The 25,482-nt window shown below is 43.3% G+C and overlaps 1 protein-coding gene across 1 annotated transcript; it reads left to right on the plus strand.

Annotated features, from left to right (window-relative positions):
- On the plus strand, window positions 1–25,321 carry FGF9 (fibroblast growth factor 9). Its single transcript, XM_054385692.1, has 3 exons — window positions 1–277; window positions 6,891–6,994; window positions 25,076–25,321. The coding sequence occupies exons 1-3, from the start codon at window positions 1–3 to the stop codon at window positions 25,319–25,321; spliced, it is 627 nt and encodes a 208-aa protein (XP_054241667.1).
- Window positions 25,322–25,482: the final 161 nt, after the last annotated feature.

Raw genomic sequence — 25,482 nt, forward strand, 5'->3', positions numbered from 1 at the left:
ATGGCTCCCTTAGGTGAAGTTGGGAACTATTTCGGTGTGCAGGATGCAGTACCCTTTGGGAATGTGCCCGTTTTGCCGGTGGATAGTCCGGTTTTGTTAAGTGACCACCTGGGTCAGTCTGAGGCAGGTGGGCTACCCAGGGGGCCTGCGGTCACGGACTTGGACCATTTAAAGGGGATCCTCAGGCGGAGGCAGCTATACTGCAGGACTGGATTTCATTTAGAAATCTTCCCCAATGGTACTATCCAGGGAACCAGGCAAGACCACAGCAGATTTGGTAGGTATTATCCTTAACCCTTTAGTGGTCATGTGATGAAATAATGGGGCAGAACTGCGGGCGGGAGGGAGTGGGGGGGTGGGTGAGGGGTTGGGGGGGGGGGAATGCGAAGCGGCGGGGAGGGGAGTTTGTGCCGATGGCTGATCCGCTGAGGGCAAAAATGAATGTGTCTGGGATTGCAGATGTACACAAGCGGCACCACCGCAGCGGAGCAGGAACCTTCGCCGAAGTCGCCGGGTGTTCTGTAGAGATGTTTATGTAGCCCCAAGTTCTGCTTAAGAGCGGACACGTACTGGGACGTGGTGGTGGCGGTGGTGGAATTTTTGCTCAAGATGTTGTTGCTGAATGATTTGATTTGGCGAATTTAAAGGGGCTTTAATCATTAACCACCACAATTTAAAATTCGCCGAGTTTCCTGAAGGGAGTGGCTGTCGTCCTATACGCAAATTAACCACGGGTTTCTTTCGTTTTCTCTGCCGATTACCTGCCCTAGTAACTGCCTGAATCGCAAACCCAGCCCATCTCGCCTCTCGGCAGGGACTCGCCGGCACCGGCCGTCGACCCGCATCAGGGCTCGCCACACGCCCGAGCCGCGGGGCGCTGCCGGTGCCCGGCGCCCCGGGGAGAAAGGAGCGCAGCCGTGGGGTCTGTGCTCACCCGTAAACCCCGCCGGGAAGCCTGCACCAAAACCTGCCTTCCCCAAGCTATGTGGCGTGTCGAGCTGGCAGCGAATTTGAAAGAGCGTTCCCTGGGTTTCCTTTCCAGGGGACGCCGTTTGTGACTCAGCAGCGGGGGCTGGGGGGACCATGACTTTAGCCACTCTGAAGAGCCTGTGCCCGCACACATGCACGCACGCACAAGCTAGTCAAGTGGGCCTGGAGCTTCTTGGCTGCCAAGGAGACTGCTAAAGGCCCAGCAGACTGAATGTACGAAGGTAACTAAAACAGCCTTGATGAGCTGATTCCTTCGTTTTTTAAGGAGGGGCGAGGAAAATATGCCAGGTTTGCTCGCCACGCTCCCAGCTGTTAGAAGGAGTTAACTTAAGAGTGAACCAACCTGACAGCACTTAAATTCGGTCATAAAAACAAAGTCCTGTGGTGATTTTTTTCTTTGTATTTTAATGCCAGATGTTGAACGATACCTAAACTGTATTTTATTGCTTTGTGAAGCTGTTTAGATAGTACTGGTGTGGTAGAAGATGATCTCTAAAGGGCGCAGAAGGGAATGGGCGGTGAGGGATAAAGGAGAGGGCTAAGGCTCGGATGGGCGCAGGTTTATGCTCCATCCCCCGCCAGCCGCTGCTCCTGACACTCTCACGCTGCTTTCAGCTCTGCCTCCCTCCCACGCTTCCCGCCCGGGGTCCCCGGGAGGGGGGAAGGGGGGAGTTGAGCAGAGTCGGGGGAGGGAGCATCGCGGCTCTCCCAGGGGCGCATCATCCACGCTCGCTGGTGAGAAAAAGTGCGGAAAGTGTTTTAAGCACCCGCGCAGTGCGGGAAATAGAAGAATTGAGCATCTGGGCATTCTCCTTGACACAAGGCAGGCGCCGTGCCCGGCTGCTAAACCGCAGCCGCAGGTTTCCCCCTGCCCGCTGCGGGTGCGGGCACAGAGAGGCGGGCGCGGTGCGAGGCCGGGGCAGGGGGCGGGGTGCGGTGCGGCGCCGGCGGGGGGCGGCGGCCGAGGGGCCGGCAGCAGGTGTAGGGCGGCCGCGCCGCTGCGCGCACCGGCAGCCAAGACTGCGGGGGGTCGGCACCCGCGGGGCCCCGCCGCCCCGGAGGAGGGCCGCCAGCTGCTCCCTTCGCAAGGTGGCGGTGACCACATTATAAGAGGAGTCTATTTTTAAAGGCTTTTCAGCCGTTGTTGTAGGAAGCCTGACAATTCTGAGGAGCAGCTTTTCCAGCCCTTGCATCGCTTGACTTAAAATAATGTTTTTTCCTTCTCGATTTGATCACCCTCTCGTCCCCAGGATGCACTCTTGTGATAACTCTTCTTCCACGGAGTGAGCCAGTGATTCTCCGGCTCGGTCCGGAGTCGGGCAGACCGGACACAGCCCCAACGCCATAGAATGCGTTGGGGTACCCGGCTTTATTTGGGGGCGGGGAGGCGATCTCGGTGCTTTTGTATCGGTGCCATGACGTTGCTGTTGTGTTTGCCGGGAGGTCACCTAATGCTGTTTGGGCTTTGGTGGTTGTAAAGTCTTCTGATGACCCTGGGAAGGTCTGCTTCCCAAGCTGGGAGCTGCCCAGGGGAGAGCGGGCTAACTTGGGTCTCCTCTGAGAGTGCGAAGGAAACCTGCGCGCGTGTGTGTTTATGTGGAGGGAAGACTCAGATGGAAGTTTTCCTCCAGGAATCATGAGCACAAAGAGAAAATACCGGGAGCTGCGCGTAGACTTTCTCTGGGCTCTGCCCTGTGGGAATCCCCCTCCCCGCACACACCTCTGGAGAGACATCAGATAAGAGTAATGCTTTTGTGATGCTATGTTGGATGTGTGCCTATTGCGTACAATAAACCGAGCCATATTGTGTGTCTATACTCGCCCAGTTCTGGGAGCCCTGGCATTTCGCAATTCCTGCAGCAAGATGTCCATTTCTAAAAGAAAAGCTCCCCGAGAAAACCCTGCTCGGTGTCCTGTCCCTCCCCGCCCCCCAACCCCTGTAATGCGACCTCAGGTGATCAAAGTCTTATCCCTCCTGGGTCACAAAAGAATTTTTTTTTGTGCAGTCTCTTTTAGTCTAAGGCATTTGCTAGACAGTAGAGTCATTGTAAATTCAGGAACTCTGTAACAGCGGAGAGGCGTGTCTCTGTGCGTCAGCGCAAGTACTGCATGCACAGCATTAAAAAAATAGGAGCATGCAGGAAAAGGTAAAAAAAAAAAAGCTTGTCAGCAGGTGACCTCCGCTCCCCGAGACCTGCTGCTACAAGGAACCGCTGCGTTCATCATCTGCGGGAGTCGCGCAGCCGCCCGCCCTTTTTCCTCCCCACCTCGCCCTGCCTGCTCCAGCTCTCGGGCTGCTGAGCCGGGCTCAGCGCCGGCGGCGGCGGGGGAGGGGGCACGGGAGCCGGTTCTAGCCGAGGGGGCCCTGTGGCCGCACGCCCTTTCTGCTGCTGGATATAGGGGGCTGGGGCTGCCCTTCCCGTGCTGTCTCCAGGGAGAGCCGGCAGACTGGGAAGACGGGGAGGGCCGCGCGGGCGAGGAGAGGGGAGGTGATGCATGGGGAGACTCTGGCCCCGGGAGTGGAAATTTGGGGGCCAGGCCTTAAGGGGAAAGAAAGGCCCCGAGTAGCCTTGCAGTTTCCTCCACTATTGAGCGTTGCAGAGGGGAGGGGACGTGAGGCGGCTGGGGTGGGGGCAAGGGCGCTGTAACAGTCTGAAACTGAAGCAGGGCCCTGCTGCCTCCTGGGGGGCTATGGCTGTCTGCACTCCTGTCTCTTAATTGGCATCATGTGGGGGAGCGGGCGGAGCTGTGACAGCTGCGACAGACAGGACGCATCGCGGCGGAGCGCTCGGTTCAGCCCAGCGCTGCAGCCCTGGCCAGCGGCCGGCGGGCTGGCGGGCGGGCTGGCGAGCGGGCGGGCGGGCGGCGTCGGGGGCCAAGGAGGGCAGGGGAAGCCCCTGCTCTCGCCCCATGACCGGGCTGACCTTCCGGCTCCTTCGCCACGAGGGGGTCTGCTTTCCTCGGCCCTTGGCTCTTCCCTGGCTTGCTAAATACAGGGCAGCACAGCTTCAGCGACCTGCGCTCAGGTCCTCTGCTTCTCTCAGCTTTCCTGGGCAGTCATGCAAGGAAGCAGTTAGCAGAGACACTTGTTTAACCTATTCGTTGATGGTGTTTTAGGATGCTAAGTGGAAGCTAAACTGCTTCAGTCCAGTGATACAAAGAAATCCTATATATAGGCAAAGACAAAAATGTGCAAAAGGCAGAACAACAACAAAATGATGCAGAGTTGCAGAGATGTTCATTGCTTAAAGATGGTATTTCTATGGGTCTTTTCTCCACTAGAGCTAATCTAGATGAAAGTTAACATTTCAGATTGTGTGAAGGACCACCTCCTCTCTCCTGTGAACCTGGCAGGAGTTCAGTACCAGCCTTCACACTCAGGCTGGTGTTCTGCTGCCCTTCAGCATGATCATATTTGGATCAGGTGGAATAAGGTGCACAAAAGGCTGATGTGAACATGTAAGGAATACTTTTCCCCAAAACTTTCTTCCTAACTCTTTGTGGAGAAGTGGCTCCTTGCCTTTAAGTTGTTTTGTTAATGAAAATGCTCAGTGTCCGACAAGAAGGTATCCAGCATCCCATACACTGAGGCGGTTTCTTACCCTCTCTTCTTCTCTTTCCCATTTTTAGCTATAAATAGGACCTTTGCTTTTAAAGCTTGGAGCTGTCCTGATTTTCATTTGGTCCAGCCTCATTCTGAAGAGGAATATCTATTTTAATATGTGGTTCAGGTCCTATCTGTATATTGCAGAAACTACACAGTGAAAATATTCAAAGGACTGTTGGGCCAAATCATTTAATCCTTAAACTGACATGACTTGTGTAAGGCTCCATGCTTGGCCCCAGATAATATTTTGAAAATCTTAACAGCATGGCACATAAAACTTGCTGTGAATAGACTTTTGAATATTTCAGGTTAAGAAATCTCTTTTCTGATCTCAAATGCGTAACTGCTCTTTGCCAAATACCTTAATCTTATGCACTCCAGTAGGACGTGACAGTGCTTTTTTGTTCTTGTGACACAGCACCCAAATATTTGAAATGAGGACAGCAATTAAAGTCTACATTTATACTGATGTGAAAGATGCCAGACTTACTAACTTAGCTGTAGTATGGTATAATACACACTTAACATAAGATTTAACCTCAGTTAAAATTGCTTGGTAATATGTGTCAGGTAATATGATAGTTTGGTAAAAGCCTTACAGAAAAAGCCTTAGTAAGAAATCTGGAAGTATTGCATGTCCAGATATAATGGGAATGTTTAATTTGTTTCAATGGATCGATTGTATCTGAGATACCACATATGCCAGATAAACAGCATGCTGTGACTTTTTATTAGTTCAGGAAAAAAAAATCCATAATTACTAAATATTTCCTCCCAGTATTCCTTAATTATACATATGTAGAGAATAATTTAAGATGGGCAAACCAGGGTTATCAAAACAATAAGACTATGGTGTTTGTAGTACTGAATAATACATAAGGTAATGATAAATAATCCCTTACAGGGAATGCATTTTGTCTTTACATTAGCTTGGCTATAAATTCTTCCTATTGGCTTCAACATGTGCTGTGTCAAATTTATGTGATTCATGCCTGTTATTGATTAGTGCACAACTATTTTGTGGAAGATGCCAAATTAATTGTTCAAAAAATCCATGAAAGTGCTTTTTTATTTGCCACATGAGGCTCAACACATACTACTAGAATGTTATTTTATTATTTCATGTAAATATACTTTCCAGTAAGCTTTAAAAATAGTTACATGGTGTGCTTAGACTTGAAAATTTACAAAATATATAAAAAGTGCTACTCTGTGCTTTATTTAGTGGCTCAGAAAGTAGCATAACACAGCAGTGTGCTTCTGAGCGTTGTGAGATCGTTTCAGTCTTACGGGAGTGCTCCTAAATAAGAAGCAATTTCCATTTTTCCCAGAAGATTTCTAGGTTTATGCAGGGTTTGTCTCATAGCATCCTCATTGAAGAGGCAAGCAATTTGCAGGGAGGGCTGACAAAGAAACCCCACACCCTCAGAACCAGATGAGCTGATATTTGATACAGATGCTAGCTCTACTGTGCACATTGATGCTGAACTTAGGGACTTAGAAGCTAGAAGGGGGCTGGAAGCAGTGTTCCTCTGCAGATGTTCTAGTGCACAAATACCTGTGTGAGCTTGCTGTTACATGCACAGGAAGACTTAATAATTTACACACTATTACTTCAGTTTAGAATATTTTAATTTTCAAATTTGAGATGAGTGAAAAGTAACACACCAGAGAGAAGGGTTAACATCTAGACAGGAGTGTGTGAAACTCTATGCTATATTAAGGATTTTTATTTCTCAAGCCTCTGGAAGATCATATTGTGAGTAAATTTTTCCCCATATTCCTGATTCATTGATGCCTGGGAGTAGATCTTTTCGTTCCATGCATAACATTTCTATCTCACAATTCTGCTTCAAGTGTATTTTTTTTCAGAATTTATTTTGCAAGACTGATTTCACAGATTCTTTAATACTGATGTTTTTGGCATTCTAAAAAGTTGTTCTTTTTTTCTTTTCTTGGTATTATTTGTTTTGCAAATAGGACTACGACAGCTTTAGAACTGTGTTTAGACATTATGAAGGTTATCTTTTAAACTGATATGTTAGTGCCATTTGCAACGCATCATTGTAGCAGAGAATCAAAGGACTTCACTCTTCAAGTATTGTACTTTAAGATATATTAATTTGTTCCTCATCTTCCTTCAAACAACTCTGAAAATGGGAAAATCCCTTTGAAAATAGCTGTCTGTTACTCAGGGATCAGTCACACACACACACATATATAAAAATATATAAATATTTCAGTTGAAACAATATCTACATTGTTTGGTTTTTTTTTCCCCTGCATTTTATAGGTATACTGGAATTTATCAGTATAGCAGTGGGCTTGGTCAGCATCCGAGGAGTTGACAGTGGACTCTACCTTGGAATGAATGAGAAAGGGGAACTGTATGGCTCGGTAAGTTCCCGCTAGCCTTGGGCAGTCATGGTCCTTACCTTTTGTGGGAATAATACTTTGTTGGCTCCTACAAGTGCTCATTGGACTAGATGCTGTACAAGCACTGTTTCTACCCTGTAAGTGGGAGAGGGAAAAGGTTTACATAATCAGGAATGAGTAATAGTGCAGGTGGACAACAACTTAGACACAAGCAATGGATACTGATGGCTGGAGCTGCTTGTTGAAGACTAAAAGTTGTACTGTAAGATTTGTAAATATGTCTTCAGTAGAGACCTAAACTGAGGTAAACCCACTGTCTTCTCTATGCAGACAGAGAGCTTTCTAGGGATTGAAAAAAAAGAAAGTAGATGGGGAAGTGAAGGGTGACGTATGTGGATAAGAAAATGAGACATAGGAGTGGATAAAGGTGTAGGAATGAGGGCAAGAGGCTTGGCAGTCTTGTCCTGAACTTATGTGTGTGTGTGTGTGTGTGTAGGAAGCCAGAAGGTACAGATCACAACAGTGTATGTAGGAGGCAGAAAAAGACTTGATAGAATGAGAGGCAGGGCTAGAATGGAGAGAAGAGGAGATGCAGAAATGATGAGAACCAGTGAGTGAGAAATGCCAGAGAAAAGGGGTTTAGGATAAATGGCAATAAAGAGGAGGAAAAGTTTGGAAGGATAGAGAGGAAAAGAGAAAGGGAATGGATGAAGTGGCAAATGTAAACAAGTTGCTGATAAGGAGTAAGTTGTTGTAAGTCACAATGCCTGTGCAGCTGATGAATGGGATAAAGAACTGGTTACTTTTATGGTTCAGGTAGGCAGCAAAAAGGCAAAACAACAACAGTAAAGTGAATCAGTAATGCTGATAATCATCAGTAAGTATAATGGTTTAAACAAATAAACATCGTGAATCAGTTACTCTATACTTCAGATACTCAGGAAAGGAAAATGTTATTATTGATAGCACTTAAATACATTGACTTGGGAAAGCAAATGTTACACCACTTTTCTGCAAAGTTTGTATCTTGTGTTTGGAGTATATTTGACTGTAAGAGTAAACTATTCAAAGCATTCTTTACTGAGGAAATATGCACAAGAAATTATTTGTAAATTACAAAGCTCACTGCATTAATAAAATAGTTGTTCCATGAACAGCAGTTCTAAAGGAGCCTGCTTTTCTAGGGGGTTGTGTTTCACAGTCCAAGGTATGGGTCTCTTTGACCTTCTGTCCCTGCAGTAACACAAATTCCCCAGCCCAGTTTCTTGCAGTGTTAACTGTCCCTGACCACTGGATTGTCAGTTTGCAGAGGCTGCATAGCTCACCACTCTCAAGCAGGACGTGCAAACAATTTCTCTTCTTCTCTGCATCTGATTAGTCACAAAACTGATAGGAACTTAATTTCCTTGAAGGCCTTTGCCTCCTAATTGAAACTAGTTGAAAAGCTAGAGAAGGACAGACAGGGACGCAGATGGATGTACAACATAATTGGATAACCTCTTTTCCCTAAGAAATGATGCTAAAAATATGAAGCCATTCATAATGGGCAAGTGGAAGTCTGTAAGGCTAGAATGCAAAGTTCAGGTTAAAATCTGATGGATGATAAGGCTTATTGTCAGCCTCCAGAGATGGGATGTACTAAAGAGTGATGGTAATTGAATTACATTACTTTCAATGAAATATAACCTCTAATGGCTACTCAGTGTGATGATGCTTTAAAGCCTTGTCAACACTAGCAATCCTAGTGCCTATATTTCAGCAACTGTCAGCTCTCATAGAAGCACTGAGATAAGCAGGCCTCAGAGCAGATTTTCCTGTAGAACTGGCAGGGCATTTTTAAGTGACAGTGTTTTACTTTTGGTTTTGATCCAAAAAACGCACTTAATTGAGAATTAAGATCTCTAATGGGAATAAATGTTGCAGTTTGATCCAAAAGCAAGACACAATCCAGCACAGAATTATATTTCTAATGAGAGATATTAGTTTAACTGAAATTAGTTTTGAGAGTGATGTGTGATAAAGTTTTTTACCTGACTTAGGCAGAACAACCACCTGAGTTGACTCTGTAGCACTGAAAAGTTGTACTTGTGCTGCCTGTGCTGGGAGATGGGTCCCTCTCTCTTGAGTTCTTCACTAAGGACCATGAATAATACCGTCTTTGCCATGAGGTGCACTTACAAGACTGTGAATATCTTTTCTGCATGGAGAAAACTGTTTCCCACATTCAACTGAATAGCAACCTAAGAAATACCTGATTCTACTCTACATCAGCACTGTGATTCTGGAGGTTCAGTACTGCAGCATTTGACACTGCCAGAATAAATGCCCTGTGTCTATGACACTATCATATTTATATTCAGATTACTGCATGAAAAATATATTAGGTGTGATCCAAATCAGTGACCTAAAGACTTCTATCCTTCTATATTTGTGTTTGAAATATTTGGCACAGGAAGACTTTTCCCAGCATATTTGTGGTGCCACTGGAGATGGGACATATGGCAAAGCAGAGCAGCCAGGATGGGTGATCCCTGCCAATTTTCATGAAAGGCAACAGTAAAGACAGTTTCAGCATACCTTGATCCAGACACATTCCTTTTGGCCTTCTCAAAGTGCTGCTTTCCTCCCAAGTTAGCTGCTTGAAAAGCTTTTCCCAGCTTGCCCTCGAACTGGGGCAGTTCCTGCTGCATCTCTGGTTAAAAGACCGCAGTGACTCTCATGCTGCTCTTAAGTCGCACTGTATAATACAAGGTGGCTGTTCTCAAGTTCCTCCTCATCCCACAGATTTAGATAGGGAAAGATGAAGATGTGTGTATGTGGCATTGCTGAGAAGCCAGCGGTAGCTCTGTAGCAATGACTTGGAGGCTGGTTAGTGACAGCAGCTTTCCCTTCTGTCTCACTGTTCCTGCCCTCCCTTTACTTTCCTTCCCCTTGCAGCTATGACTCACCACATTTCACAACAGCTACTGTGCTTGTCACTGGAGAGGAGGGAAAATCCAAACTACAGACAGGATCCAAAGGGTCTTAAAATGAGACTCCCTAAGTGCTGAATGACTCTTTCCAATGCCTCTGGCAAAAGTGTTAGCAAAGGTATCTTAGTTGTGTTCCTTGGTGCCATGCCATGGAGTGAGAGAGGTCCTTTTGATCAGTCCCAGAACTTTCATGCCATCATGGGTTGTCCCTACCATCATGCCCTGCACCACTGCTATTAGGAATATCAACACTTGGCACTCACATGATAAGCAGTAGTGAGCACCCATACCATAGGGTGTCCATCATTTGTGCTGCAGGCTGTCCTGTAAGGCAGTCTCATGCTATCTTGAGCATATCAAGACCATGGGACACTTTTGCCTTAGCTGCCCTTGCTGTTCTGGGCTCTCCTGCAGTAGAGAGCTGTGTTACTTCTCACTGCTGGCACCCCTGCCCCACTAATCTTCCCCCACTCTTCTTCTCAGACAAGATATAAGGAAGATTTTTTTTATAAGGAGGGTGATGAAACAGAGGAACAAGTTGTCCAGAGAGGTTGTAAATACCTTATCCCAGGAAGCATTCAGAACTGGGTTAGGCAGGGCTCTGAGCAACTTGATCTAATTAAAGATGTTGGGATTGGACAAGGTGACTTTTAAAGGTGCCTTCCAACCCAAACCATTATATGATTCTGTGAAATGCTGGTGTCTCCATTCCTCCTTGTGTCATTGGCAGGTGGCAAAAGGCAGCTCAGCTACAAGAAGAGCTGTGAAATGGGGAGGAGGAAGGCAGGAGGGGAGATGGTGGAGTTGTTGGGGAAGGGGAAGAGGGCTAGGAGTGCTTGGAAGGGAAGGGGAGGGGAGAGAGCCCTCATGTGCCTGCAGAGGAAGCCAAAAGCCTGGATCTGGAGCCAGGGAGGCTTCTCATCTCTGGGTTTCATACTTACAGTGTGTGTGCAGCAAAGTAGGATTTAAGACTGCTTATAACAGGGTAATGAATTACTGCCCTTCAAAAAAAGCCAATAAACCTGGGGACTTGTTTGTCCCAGTGTTTTTGGGATGGTAAATTTTGCCTTTTGTGCCTAAAACTACTGGGGAGAGGGTGCAGGAGGAGAAAGCACTGTCCTTGAAGAAACATGTTTTCCCAGTTAGTGTGTGAGGAGGTGTTACAGTGGAGAGTGATGATGTGCCTCTTTATTGTCCCAGCAGGGCTGCACCTGTGGTGTTTTATGTTTTTGTTTGGATCTCCACTGTCCTGGAAGTACTGTACAGCTATAAAGATGTGTTGTTTGTTTGGGGCTTTTTGTTAGTTGTTTTTTTTTTTTTTTAATTTTTGACAAAAAAGGGACACTTTATCATAGATAATGAAAATTGCTTGGTGTAGGTAAGGATTTGCTTTGCAGCATTCTAAAAATATCTTCTATGTTCCCATGCAAATAAAGGAAGAAATTATTCAGCCCTTCAAATGGTAGGTCAAGGTACACAGAAACAACGTGAATTAAAAAACAGGCTGACTATGGGATAGATAAATAAATTACCCTACAGTATCAATCACACTTTCCTGTTAATGTTAAATACCTCCATAGAATCATAGAATCAGTCAGGGTTGGAAGGGACCACAAGGATCATCTAGTTCCAACCCCCCTGCCATCAGCAGGGACACCTCACACTACATCAGGTTGGCCAGAGCCTCATCCAGCCTGGCCTTAAACACCTCCAGGGATGAGGCCTCAACCACCTCCCTGGACAACCCATTCCAGGGTCTCACCACTCTCATGCTGAAGAACTTCTTCCTCACGTCCAGTCTGAATCTCCCCACTTCCAGCTTTATTCCATTCCCCCTAGTCCTATCACTACCTGATAGCCTAAAAAGTCCCTCCCCAGCTTTCTTGTAGGCCCCCTTCAGATACTGGAAGGCCACAATAAGGTCACCTCGGAGCCTTCTCTTCTCCAGACTGAACAGCCCCAACTCTTTCAGTCTGTCCTCATAGGAGAGGTGCTCCAGCCCTCTGATCATCCTGGTGGCCCTTCTCTGGACACGTTCCAGCATGTCCATATCTCTCTTGTAACAGGGGCTCCAGAACTGGATGCCAGGTGAGATCTGAGATCCAGGTGGGGTCTCACCAGAGCGGAGTAGAGGGGGGAGAATCACCTCCCTTGACCTGCTGGTCACACTTCTCTTGATGCAGCCCAGAATCTGGTTGGCTTTCTGGGCTCCAATCAAAAGAGATTCCATATGCTTCTGATTGACTTTTCTTTTTTTCTTTTCTTTTATTTCTTTTTTTTCTTCCTAATAACCTGGATTATCTGTCCATCAGTGTACACACAGGTGTCTGTGGCTGTGGTGAGCCTGGAAACAGAACAGTTGCAGTGCACAATTTTTGGAAGGAGAATTAAATGCAGTTCCCCTGAGTTAAAGTGTAGAGTTCTAGGCTGGGAGTAGTCAAATCCCGGGAGTGATAATAGCTACAGTAGCAGGTTTAACACCTGCTTGTGTGTAAAGTAACCACAAATAGTGGAGAGGCAGAGGGCGTTTCCTGGGGCAGTTGAGTTACAAGGAGTGATCAGGCTTTCCCCATGAGCAGCTTTGCTCAAGAAAAGCTGTGACTCAAAAACCCAGTGGTTTTTTTTGCCAGCAACATTGACCTGTGGCTTCCTGAGTAAACTGCTTTAAATAGAAGAGTTGGGAGAAGCAGGCTGATAGGAAATTTGAAAGGGCAAACTGAAGAGGACCAGTTCAAAAGGGTGCTTACTGCTCTGTGAAGAAAACTTGAAACTTTGTCAGAGATTCTGTGGAAATGGTATCCCAATAAAAAGGTGAAACTGTCAGGAAGGATTTGGAGAACAAGAAGCTGTAGGCGCTTGGCAGAAGGTCTGTGAAGAATGGGAGAAGGGCAGGTTGCGGAAAAGTACATGTCATAGAGGTGTGGAAGCACAAAGATAAAAAGGAAATTCGTGCAGTAAGTTGACTAGGCCTTGAAATGCATACAAAAATAAAATCTGAAGACTTTGACAGATATATAAATGGAAAAGGGAGTCTTTACAACCCCTTCTGCTTGCTGGTCCTTTCCAACCCAGACCATTCTATGATTCTGTGATTCTATGTGGTATTCAGATGGTAGTGTAAAGGCAATATAGTCTGGATGTGGTTAGTATTTCTGATGGACTCACTGAGGTGGTAACATGGTGCTCTGGGATTCCCTGTCATGTGCTGAGCAGAGGGAGTGAGAAAAGCTGACACCACTGCTAAAAGAAGTGGCTATTTTCTCTCCAATCATCCATTTGCTGGCCCAAGTGCTTCTTTTGCTGCCTGGTGAATTGAAGCAGGGAACTGGAAAATAATCTGGCCAAGCAGAAGGGCTGTCTTCAGCCACAGTGGTCCCCTCCCAGGTGTGGTGCAAAGGTGGGATCAAGTCTGTGCAAGGGAGGGTTTGCTTCTCTCCAAGGCATTGCAGGTGTTTGCCAGCCTTGAGTGTTTGTGGACTTCCAGTCCCATGATTTGTGTTTGGCCAGGTACATGACCTAGGAAGCTGGAGGGCTGTAAGTCTGAATCAGGTTATGCTTGGGGTGTAGGAACATGCTTTTATATGAATGAATAGAGGAGAAACTGGAAGTATGTGCAAGCTGAATTTACTGAAGCTGAATAAATAGTTTCAGGCAAGCCTAGCATTTTATTTTTGTCAGGAATTTCTTTTTCTAGAAATGAGAAACATGATTGTGCAAATCTGCATTAGGTATGACTCGCAGCAGAGAGCATTTGCTGCAGTGGGTAAGATGGATGTTAGCAGATTTGTGTGCTGGGTGGTAAAAAACTGAAAAGAAGACAAGAATGAGAAGTGTTGAAAAGTATTAGACTGGAGTGAAGCTGTTAGTGGAGTTTTTATGGATTGGTCCTTTGGCTGGTTTTGTTCAGGACATTAAACATCTTGTCATAAAATGTAGTAGTGTGTTACTGAAATTGTGAAGTATTTTCAGCACAGAAGGCAATATCGCAGAAGAGACTTGGTGACCTAAAATGCCTACAACACATGCGGCTCAGGGAGAGCTCTGTTAGTGCCACTGCTTATGACACTGATAGGATCCAGTCTAAATGCAAAGTGCAGTTTGTCACTTGTGTTAAAGAAGATGAATTGAAACCAAAATAGGTGCAGAAAAGGGCTTACAGGGATGATCAGAGGGATGGACAAACTATCAAATTACAGAGTCTAAAGATCTTTGCTTGTTTAGCTTTCATAACGAAAACTGAGAGGGTATGCTCTTGGTCTCTGTAAATACATTGAGGCATAACACCAAGGAAAGAAAAGAAGTCATTGAAATAGAGGACAAGAATTAATTGATTTAGATGGTTCACAAGAATCAGAGGCTGGATAATGAGTAGGTTTAAGGCCTGAGGAAGTTTTGCAGGGAGGTGGGAGATGGAGCATAAATGCTTTCTCTCTGTATGGTAGGAAATAGCTTTGTACTTGTGGACATTTTCTTTGTGGAAAGTGTAGGCCCAAGAAAAGCCTGAATCTACAACCTCATCCACTTCACTTTTGCAGATAACTTTCCTCTGAGTTTGGATGGGTACCCTTACTGAAACCTGGGTGCTGTTAAATGGTGTTCTTCACAGGTACCAGTGTTGTGAATGAGAGCAGAAACTGCAACCCTCTCAGCAAGATGTGAAGGACTTTATAGAAAAGAAAGCTCTTTGGGGTTGTGGGTACTGTTGTAGGAAGAACTGATAGGTGAATTTATATGCTTAATGCAGATAATTTGGGAGAAAGCTCAGCATGAAACTGTAGCTATTGTGGTTGTTTTTAAACTAAGGACTCAGTCTGTTTTTTAAGACAGAATTTCAGATTATAACACCTGTCACCAAAGAGAGACATCTACTAATATTGTCCTATAAGAGAGATGCAGCATTTTTTCTCAGGTCTTTGATTTTCCTCAGAGGACTTCGTTCTAGGTGCTTACTAGGTTTGAGGATAGTTTTATACGAGGGAAAACCCTTAGTGATCTCTTTACCTTGGTCTGCAATGTTGGACTTGGATTCTTACTACCTGCCTGGGACAGAAAAGTATTAGAATACCTTCTACACAAACGATTTATAGATCTATGTATATCTGTATATGTGTGCCTGTATAAAGCTAAGCTTTAGTAAAGCAAGATCCTACTCAAACCTTAATGATTTGCTTTCTCGTAATGAAAGATGCCTGGAATTTTTGTATTCTTACACAAATGTGAGATTAGAGGTGCTGCTGGAGGGGGCAGCCAAAGTGATCTAAGACTTTGCAGAAACCCCTTTCCAGAAACAGCAGTCACAGTTCCCTGCCTTTGCTATGTGCTACTGCTTCCTTCCTTTCTCCAACAGCAGCACTCATTTTACAATGTCTAGAAGCTTATTTAAGGATCTAAAGCCACAGAAAATAGCTTGTGTTTTCATTTGTTGGTTTGATATTTTTGTTGTTTGTTTGTTTGTTTTTAGGTTTGCTTCTCTACTGATTTACCTCCCTGCACTGGCTTGTTACCCATTTGTGCAGGCACTAGCACTCAGTGGGGGAATCACCTGCAGTGTGGGATGGGAGAAGGGTTGAGTATCGTGCTGTCCACAGCAAGTAGTTGTTCAGGTGGCATAAATCACAAACCTGAATCCTACCAAGTGAACAAGTGTGCAGCATATTGTTAGAATGTCTTCAGATTCACTTCATTGCAGCTGTATAGCTCCCTAGTTGCTGCAGCCCTCAATGTTATTGGAACTAGCTGTGTTAATGATACGGAGGTGTGAAAAGGTTCAGTGTCTTCAGCTGATCTGAGAATACTGTGTTGAAGTGACATGCTAAAAAAGCATCATCAGCAGTGACATACTGAGATATGCTTGGGGATTATTCACTGCATCAGATAAAGATCTGATGTGCTCTGTTTCTGACTCAGGAGCCAGTGGGATGTGAACACGACACTCTTTCCTATGTTACCATTCATCATTTTCAAAGACAGAGTACAAAAAGTCTGCCCTGCGGGGACTTCGTTAGGGATTTTGTCTAGGTTGAGGTTTGCTTTGCAGTTCAAATATGCTCAGGCTGATTTGGTGATGTGCAGTAATGCAGTTCATTTTTGTTGCATTCAAAAAGCTTAAGAAATAAAGCTTGTTACAGTGCAAATCCATTCTCTCTTCTCCTATAATGACATTTGCTCTCTTTTTAATTTCTTGTATAAAGGCAGACCTCTGCTGTTACTTTTGATTTGAAGATCAGATTTTATGTTCATGTTCCACAACTGCTGCTGAGGAAAAACTTGGCTTGGTGTGGATGCTGCATGCTTTTGAGTTCTGGCCCAGGCTGTATATCTTTAATCTGCTAAACTTTACTCTTCAAGTGTAACACAATTATGGAGGCAATTGTGACTCAGGAGACATTTTTACTTGATTCTATTACTGTTGAAATGCCACTGACTTCAATGGAATCAGGATTGGACCTGCTTCTGTAAAACCACCAACTAATTTTATGGTTGTGTCAGCAGACCCCAATCAAGATAAGAGCTCTGCTGTATTCATCATTTAAAAAAATGTAAATTTAGACAAGGTTCCTGCCCGTAAGAGTCTGCAATCTAAAGACAGTCTTTTAATATGTAAATGTTTATTGCTTTTGCATAGCAAGGGAGATTTTGGCATGCTGATGCCTTTGTTAAGACAGCATCTTGTGTATAATCTGAATTTAAAACAGGAAACTTATTGGAGAAGCCTTCAGGAAAACCCTTTGAGTCATTTTAGAACATATAAATGTTGTAAAGTTTAAACAATCATCAGCAGTTAGCTTGGTTTTGTTGTGGAGGTTTTGTTTGTATTTTTTATTTGTTATTTTTTTTTTCAAACTTTGAGAGCTGGAATTCTTTGGATGATCCTTGTGCTCCTGGTACCTGCTAGACCAACTGCCTGGTCTTTGAGCTCTTCAGTCATCAGTTCTGTTTAAATTGTTATTTTACATACATACACACACACACACATAAATATAAAAGTTTTTTTTTCTTTAAGACAGATTGACAACTTCTTTCATCACAGCTGAAATTAACTGCATGGCTGAAGTATGACCCATTGAAAGACAGGTCCACTGATATGTGCATGTGAAGAGTAGGGGGCTTGTGGAGGAGCAGAGCCATTCAACTTCTTCCAGCATTTCTGAAAGACTGTATCACTGAGAACCCAAGTCAGGGCATAGCAACACCAAAGATATGTGGCTATTCTGACAAATCATAGGGAAATCTTTTTTTGTCTTACTCAGAAAGTGAAATAGTAAAAATGGTGTATCTAGATCCATGACTTTATGGTGGGAGAAATGTTTGCCAATGGAGAAGTGCTGTCTTAAAGGGCAAAAGTGACATCTTTTCTTTGCAGCAACTATTTAAAATGCTGGCCTTCCTTCTGTGACCAAAAAAGGTGGGAAATGAAAAGGCCTGATTTTTAAATAACTTAACCTGAATATGCAATCAAGTCCTGCCAGGTGAAGATCTTAGAGTACCAATCCTTTGCTGTACTACCCACCAAAGCACTGCAGCTTTTAAAATCTCTCTGGCAAATATTTTGGTTTCCAAGACTCCAGTGGATGTTTTGCATTTCAGTGAGGAGGATTGGATCTTTCAAAAATATCATAGCTTGTGATGTATTGTTTGTTTGATGATCCCCATCTAGAATGAAGATGTAGTCTGTAGTGTCTCTGTCCTCTGAGATAGTACCTAGCATATAGTTTTACATAAAATCAATAATAAAATACAAATACAGGCTTTTGTTCATCTCTCCTTGGCCAAATCATCTTGCTGAAAGTGCAAAGCATTAATTACTTTTATCACTATGTGTGTATTATAGTTATTTTGTCCCTGTGCCAAAGTGTTTCATGAAGTGTCCTGAGCATTCTGCTGATTTTATGATGACACCTTGTAGCTGAGGGATAAGGTGCTCCTCTATTGATGGCTAAATCAAACTCGGGGAGTACTCAATGTAGAGACTCATGCAGATTAAGTACTTTTTATCACCCACTTTACAGTATCTTTCAGTGCATGAGTTTAGCTGCTTTTGCAAAAGGCAGCACTTTCTGCTGAAGGAGGACTATCTTTCCTGTAGCCCAGCCTTCTGTAGTTAGAAATACACAACACAAAAAAGTAAAAAATAGTGAAAAAACATTTTGTTGCTGTGCTCCATCTTAGTTGTATTTGAAGAAAGCATATTTTATTTAAAAAGCTCTATTCAGTAAAAGCTTGACTGGTATTTCAGGCTAAAGAGTGTGTGTGTAGCTGTGGGATAACAGCCCTGGGTTGAGATACATGTTGTCTTTTGATAGAAGAGAATTTGTGGAGTGGGGAGCCTGGGCAGGTCAAGTTACAGCTTTCAGTAAATCTGAGCATGCCTGAAATGGTTCTCTTAGTGTCTTAAAATATTTGTTGCCTTTTTATCATTGTGAGCCTGATCCAAGTTCCATTTAAGCTGATGGGAATTTTTCTCCTGTCTTCTTTAAAAATTGGCTCTGGCCCTTGTATCAGATTGCATACCACCTTGCTTTCTGATTCTTGGAAGGGTTCAGCCAAGCGTTATGAATTAGATGCTTAGATAACATTGATGACTGCAGTCCTTTATTGTGCCAAGGAAGCCAAAAATAAAATAGAGGTCAGAAATGTGACTAGTAAATGGCACAGTGTGGGCTTGGTCCTGCTGGCGTGGAAAGGAGAAGAACACACCTGCTTGTTTGTTTTCTGAGAGTTGACTTTGTCCTCAACCTGCTCCATTGTGGCATGGAGAAGGAAGCTCTTCAGCTTCCAGAGGAATGGCATTGTGACAGTTTACATGGCTCAAGAACTGTCCCTGGAGCTTTGTTATACCTTTCAATAGCAGCACAAGCAGACCTTGGGTGAAAATGAATTTTCATCTAAGGCACTTGGCTGGGCAGATCTAAATCAAACCTTTATGAACATAAGCATGGCTGTTGGTAGACAGCCTGAGCTGGCAGATGCAAGCTCAGGCATAGTGGGGTTGCTTTTCCTGTAGTGATTTCATGTCCATGAAGAGCATGCTTAAAGCTTGACAGATGCTGCAAACTCAAAGGACTGGGTATCAGTAAAACCAAGACCTGTGGATTTGGCTGTAGCAAAAATGGATAGAGGCCTAATTGGCATCTCATCCTTCTGCAGCTTGTGTCAGAGCATAGTGATCCAGATGGAGGTCCAAGATGACGTGGAGAGCAAGGGAAAGGGAAAAGAGCAGAAATGGGGCAAAGAGGAGGAGCAAAGAAATCCCTGCTGCATGACAGTTTCCTGGGATTTTGATCTTTGCTTTGATCAGGAAGCTCTGCTTTTCTGTTGTCTTGATTGACACGTGGAAGCACCCTGATGTCTGCATCTGTGGAGCTATTGTGGCTTTTGATGATAAGGCTCCCAAAGGGACCAGGTTTTGCTGGGTCTTGGGAACTTTACAAGCTTTTTCTATGAAAGATATTAATCTTTAAGCACTCTCATAACTGCTCCATGGCAGCAGTACAGAAGAGTCACACTTTTTTTTTTTTTTTTCAGTAAGTGAGGATTTATGTCTAATAAAAACTTTATACAAGTTAACTAGAAGTTTAGGAGTAGAAACCAAGATGAATACTCCATCTCTGTGAAAGTACAAGGTGACCTCAGGTAGGGAAAATGCAATTGCCCAACTGTGGTTTTGCCAGGACATCTTGCCTAATTCCTCTCATCTTATAAAAAGTGCCACGGAATATGAAATGCATTTAAGTGGCAGTGTGGGTGCCTGGATATCTTCTTGGGTTTTCTTATGGACCTGCAGGGTTTCTTGCTGTGTTTCTGAAGTGCTTGTGAAGAAGCACTGATAGAAACACAAACCCAGTCAGCCAGTCCTTTGGACAGACTTATTTTTTTGTTCTTTTTTTTTTTTCTCTTTATGTTCTGTCAAATTAAACAAAGCATTCTGAAATACAGTTGGTTGGAGAAACTGTTCAAAGAAAACCATGACATTCACCAAGTCAGGTACTCAATGTGCCTTGCACTGCTGTCTAACTTGGGAAGGAAAATGGTGCTGCTCCAATACACTGGCATTTGGCTTGTTGTTATGGCTGTAGGTTGTCCACTGAGCCAGAAGCTAACAGGCTTAGCATGGGAAGTCAGACAACACCACAGAAAATGTGAAACTGCACCTTTATTTATGACAACCCCAGATGAGTGTTAATTATTAGCTGAACGTAATATGTTCTAGAGGCTGTTTACATTACAGCACGGGAAGGGCCAACTGTATGGAAAAAATGTGTTTGAAGCCAGAACAGCAAAGAAAACCACTTTGCAGGAAAATAGGATTTGTTTTTTGTTTTGGTTTTGGGTTTTTTTGGTCATTTTTGTTCACCACATATACAATGTTTAATGTCGTATAGCCATAAGGAAGGATTTTGCACAAACTTATTTAGGAGCTACATATTTAAACATGATTGTATTAAGATGGGGTGGATTAACACAGTGATAATGTGCAGCAAATATGTAGGAAGTGCTGACTACATCAGATATGCTCCTGGTTAATCGTTATTTGAACTTCTGGATTAGGCATTTTCTTGTGAAATACTTCTTTTGAATCAGTGTAGCAGTCTGCAAAAGAGAAAACTATGTGGCATAGGACAGAATGGTTTGCTAGATGCGAAATGCATCTGTTGTGAATTTAGCATTGATGGTCTGAAGAGGTTTTCTTTTGTCAGTTTACAAAATAAACTGGAATTCTTTTCCTCTGTAATGTTATTTAAAAGGAAAAAAAACATTGATGTGTTTTATAGAGGACCCTGTACTGTGCTTTCATCTACTAAGCAGCACAATTGGCTTACCATTCTTTAGAGTCATGAAACCACTCTCTGGGCAGTGTACATGTGTTTTGCCTATTTTCACTTGTTTCTAATTAGCTGCTTCACAGCTACACCTATTTTAAAATAAGATGGCAAATCTTTCATTGTGATGTCTGTAACTGTGTACTTTATTAATTGACAATCTCACTTTTAATTCACCTACTCAGAAATAGGATATCCTAATTATTGTTCTCCTTGGTTAGATGGTGGAGAATGTAGGAAGGTGAAAGGATTCTGGGCTTGCTAACACTGTCCAGGCATTAGCAGACTTCTGAATTAAGTCTGCCTTGGGTTTCTGCCACTGTGATATGTACATTTTTGTACAAGTCAATTATTTGAATGTTCCAATTTAAAGAAAAGGTTAAAAAAACCCAACAACTGATAAAGTGTGGAAATGTAGTAAAATGAGAATCAATCACTTTGTAGGAAAACACTCTATGAACAGTCCTCATAGAAAACATGTGGTATGTGGTGCTGATTTATATAATTTTGAGATTACCTCCTTATTTGGCCCCTGAATGAAATTACTTGATCGAGGCAGGCAGCCTCCTCTTTCACAGGAATGCTGGTTGCTTTCCATAGCTGTTCCAGTCGGGTATGTTTGGTATTTCTGTCAGCCTTCAACAAAGATGTCTAGTGATACTAAGTATGGTGCAAAGAGGTAATGGCAGTGGAAAAATGATAGAAAAGTCAGCTGCTAGAATAAAAGTGTGGAAAAATTGCAGTATTCTAGGGCTAAATATTTATTTTTCAGCTGTGGGACTGCACAGGGACTTTCTAAAAGTCATAGCCAGAAGCGGAAATGCAAACCACTTGAAATCAGGAAACATCATCTCTCCTTCCTGTACTGAGAGGGCTGGTTTTCAATGAGATTTTCCCATCCTTAAGCTGGTGAGGCAAGAAGGTGCTTCCTGACAACCTCACCTCTGTGTTATTCTCATTTCTGGCTTGAGTAAAGGTATGTGTGGTCAAAACATGAGTGTAAGCTAGTGTTAAGTGGCGTTGTGGTAGTCCATCATTTAGTAGTGGACTTGACAGTATTAACAGTTGATCTTAGAAGTCTTTTTCAACTTAAACGATTCTATGATTCCATGACTCTACATAGATGACTATCCTAATACATGGTTGTTTCTGTTTGTGTGGTACTAGATGAGACATTATCATGAGGATTTCCCAGAGCATGAAAAGAATAATATGCTGGGATTTTGCTCCTCACATTATTTACATGATCCAAAGTCACCAACACTGATTTACTCTAATGGCCTCTGAATACAGCAATTTTAGGTGTCAAAGAAAGAAATACTTTGACTTTACAAAGAAAGTGTGACTGTGAGTATCCATACATATCTGAGCCTGCATACTGATCGCTCTGTGAAGCTCACATTGAAGTATGTGCCTACTGTCTATACATAAATTATCTGAGAATTTTGATGAAGGACAAAAGAGATGTAGCTGTGTTTTAAGAGGGTGAAAAGCAAAACCAGGATAAGCTTGTCAAATAAAGATTGAATTCGTAAGCTTGAAATTCATTGGAACTCATCCAGAGCACAGTACAATGCAAAGCTCCCTATTCAAGGTCTGCTAGTTAAGTGTACCATGGCACTGTCATGATCCATCAAACCTGCCAGAGAGGCTATTTTAAAATCTTTCCTTCAGGGCATGCAAAGGGAGAAATTTATGATGATGCTAAAAAAAATGCAGATGAAGTGAATAATTAATGAATTCAAGACACGACTGAAATATCTTCCTAAAATGTTGCTATTTTTAGCAGGGAGTGCTTCTGCAGTGCTGTCATGTGATCCTATTGCCTTCTGAGAGCAGGAAAACAATTTGAATTACTTTCTCTTTCCCCATGGACCTATAGACCTAGAATATAATACCCTCTAGCATCTGCTTCTGCCTTAAAGGAAACAAAGTGATTTTAAGCCTCATGCAAAATAAAACTCTAATGAAAGCTGTACTTAAAGACAATCTTTACAGCAGCTGAATATTTTTTATAATAGTTTGCCCACAGCAGATGTACAAGGGGGCTACTGCAGTATAACTTACAGCTATTGCAGCAGTAGTCATTGCTGCTGCAGTTTCTAGCTGTCAGAGGACATAGAAGCAGTTGTCAATAGGAAGATGCAGGATCTGGCCCATAGATAAGTATTTAATGTGAATACGTTTGTGCTTCTTTTCTGTATAGCCAGTATGGAGTGCTGCAGTGTTTGAGATACTTCACACATTAAAAATCTTGTAGTCAGAAACATCTCTAAAATGAGTTGTTACATCCTGCTGCCCTGCATACATGCTCACGTTTTCACAAGCTCTGCTTAGCTGGACCCACAGGGAAGGAAGTCTCCTGGTCAAACCACAGGAGAGGGTGTGAGGGATGGGACTGCTGTGATCTTCTCCACTCCTGTGACCACTCAAGCCACAGCCACCTGGGTCCTCAAAGGGACATGGCCATTGCCATAGTGAATACTCAAGTGTTTAGCATCTGAAACTTGATCCTGTCTGGGATTTCTCTTTCCCCGGGGTGCGATGAGATTCCCAATGCTCAGCAAAGGAGAACTCTGGTGCTGCTTACTTGCTGCCTTTCTTGCCTATTGGAATTGGCACAGGTCGAATTAAGAAGAAACTGCCAAATCCCAAACCTTTTGGCACTGGGCAGAACCCTGGCTTTGCAGCCCAGTATGCAGTTTGTAAGGGTGAGGAGGGGTGCTGGCTTGCTCTCCCCACTTAGACAGAGGTTGCTGTTGCCACATGGGATAGTTCCTGAGTGACTTCTGTAAGGTGCATAATGTTTCTTGTACCTAACTTGGACCCTGGTTCCCATCCTCAGTGAGCTGCAGAATTCTTCTCCAGGAGCATCATGCTTAGCATGCAAAACAGCAGCAAAACATCTGGGTTGAGGCATGTTGCTTTGAGAAAGGGCTGTGAGCTGAGTCCCAAGCAACAGAGGTGCCCTCAAAGGTAACGACAGTCCTAGGGTAAGCTGCAGGCTTCAGTGGTGGTGTGTTTTGAGAAGCTTCTGGATTAAGACATGGATGGTGTCTTCCTGGGGACAGTGGAGCTTGAGCTGTGGCTTCTTAGTTGTATTTGGGCACACATTATGTGCCATAAATGCTTTGCTGCATCTGGACCTTGGTCTCCATTTCCCCTTCTCTGTGTATCTATCTAAGAGGACTGTTTGAAGATTTAGTGTCTACAAAACATATGCATGGAACTCTGCATTGTCATAATTAGAAACTGATCCTCAGCTGGAAACTGAATTTGGTCAATGTGAGTGCTATTCAACTCTTGTTATGAAAAAAATGTATTAACTTGTCATTATTACATTTTTAGTACCATCTGAAAAAAATATTTACAGACTTATTTTTACTGGCTTTCCATCAGCTCTCCTATGCTAAAGCTTATCACCTTTTTTTCCAGTCTTCTTGGTCACTTCTGTGAGTCCTTCCTAAAATGAATCTGGTTATCTGCTTCTTAAGCAATCCCCAGCTATTAGACCAAAAAGATGTGTGTGAGGGGGGTACACACAACTGAATAAATGGATGAACTGTAAGGAGTAGGAGTCTGTGGCAAGGGGGTCTGATGAATGGTTAATGTCTTCAATAGATCCCACCGGTAGGACAGGACACAAAAACAGTCCTAGTCAAGTAAGCCTGGAGGACATTCCTCAGCTAACCCTATCTCAGCATGTGGGGTTTCTGTTCCAGTTTGAAGATCTGTTGGGTTGTGGTTCTGTGATAAAAATAATAAATCAAACAAAGAGTTAGAAAATCATATCTTTTAAAATTAATGCAATGCAGCGAGATCTCCCTGCAATAAAAAGACAGAGAGATTTCAAGGTCCTAAACTGTATCACAACCGCATTACGAACCGGGTCTAATTTTATTTCTTTAAGTCTTTCTTTTCTTTAAATCTGTTTAACAAATGCCTGCAGTCATGATTGAAGCAATTAGTTATACAAGTCCAGTAGTGTCTTTTGAGCTGCTTTGGAAATGATCAGAGATTAAAATATCTGTTTTCAGTTTTGCTTTTGCTGTTTTGATTTGGACAACAAGGCTTTTTGAGAATAATTTTTTCTTCACATAGAGATATCTACCCCTGTGACTGTTTAATGAAATATCCAGCAATACAGCTTTGTTTAGGCAGAACTGACAATATGTTTAATTTTGTGAATTGAGGAGGGAGCTACTTAAGCAAGGGATTTCCAAGCTGTGACAATAGTAATTCTTTTAAAAATAGCTTATTTTTGTCTATCTATATCCTTACTGCCTTTTTTTTTCTTTTTCTTTCCATAGGAAAAATTAACCCAGGAGTGTGTATTCAGAGAGCAGTTTGAAGAAAACTGGTACAACACATATTCATCAAATCTATATAAACACGTGGACACTGGAAGACGATACTACGTTGCATTAAATAAAGATGGGACTCCAAGAGAAGGGACTAGGACTAAACGGCATCAAAAATTTACACATTTTTTACCTAGACCAGTGGACCCTGAGAAAGTACCGGAACTATATAAGGATATTTTAAGCCAAAGTTGACAAAGACAATTCCTTCACTTGAGCCCTTAAAAAGTAACCACTATAAAGGTTTCATGCGGTGGGTTCTTATTGATTAGCTGTGTCATCACATCAGCTCCACTGTTGCCAAACTTTGTCGCATGCATAATGTATGATGGAGGCTTGGATGGAACATGCTGATT

Source organism: Indicator indicator, chromosome 1 (assembly GCF_027791375.1).
Source record: "Indicator indicator isolate 239-I01 chromosome 1, UM_Iind_1.1, whole genome shotgun sequence".
NCBI lineage: Eukaryota > Metazoa > Chordata > Aves > Piciformes > Indicatoridae > Indicator > Indicator indicator.

What these genes read in the sequence shown, in the direction of transcription:
- FGF9 (XM_054385692.1), top strand. Translation starts at nt 1, where the DNA reads ATGGCTCCCTTAGGTGAAGTTGGGAACTATTTCGGTGTGCAGGATGCA. An exon ending in GCAAGACCACAGCAGATTTG is followed by an intron (nt 278 to 6,890) that starts GTAGGTATTATC and finishes TGCATTTTATAG; the next exon opens with GTATACTGGAATTTATCAGT. An exon ending in AAGGGGAACTGTATGGCTCG is followed by an intron (nt 6,995 to 25,075) that starts GTAAGTTCCCGC and finishes TTCTTTCCATAG; the next exon opens with GAAAAATTAACCCAGGAGTG.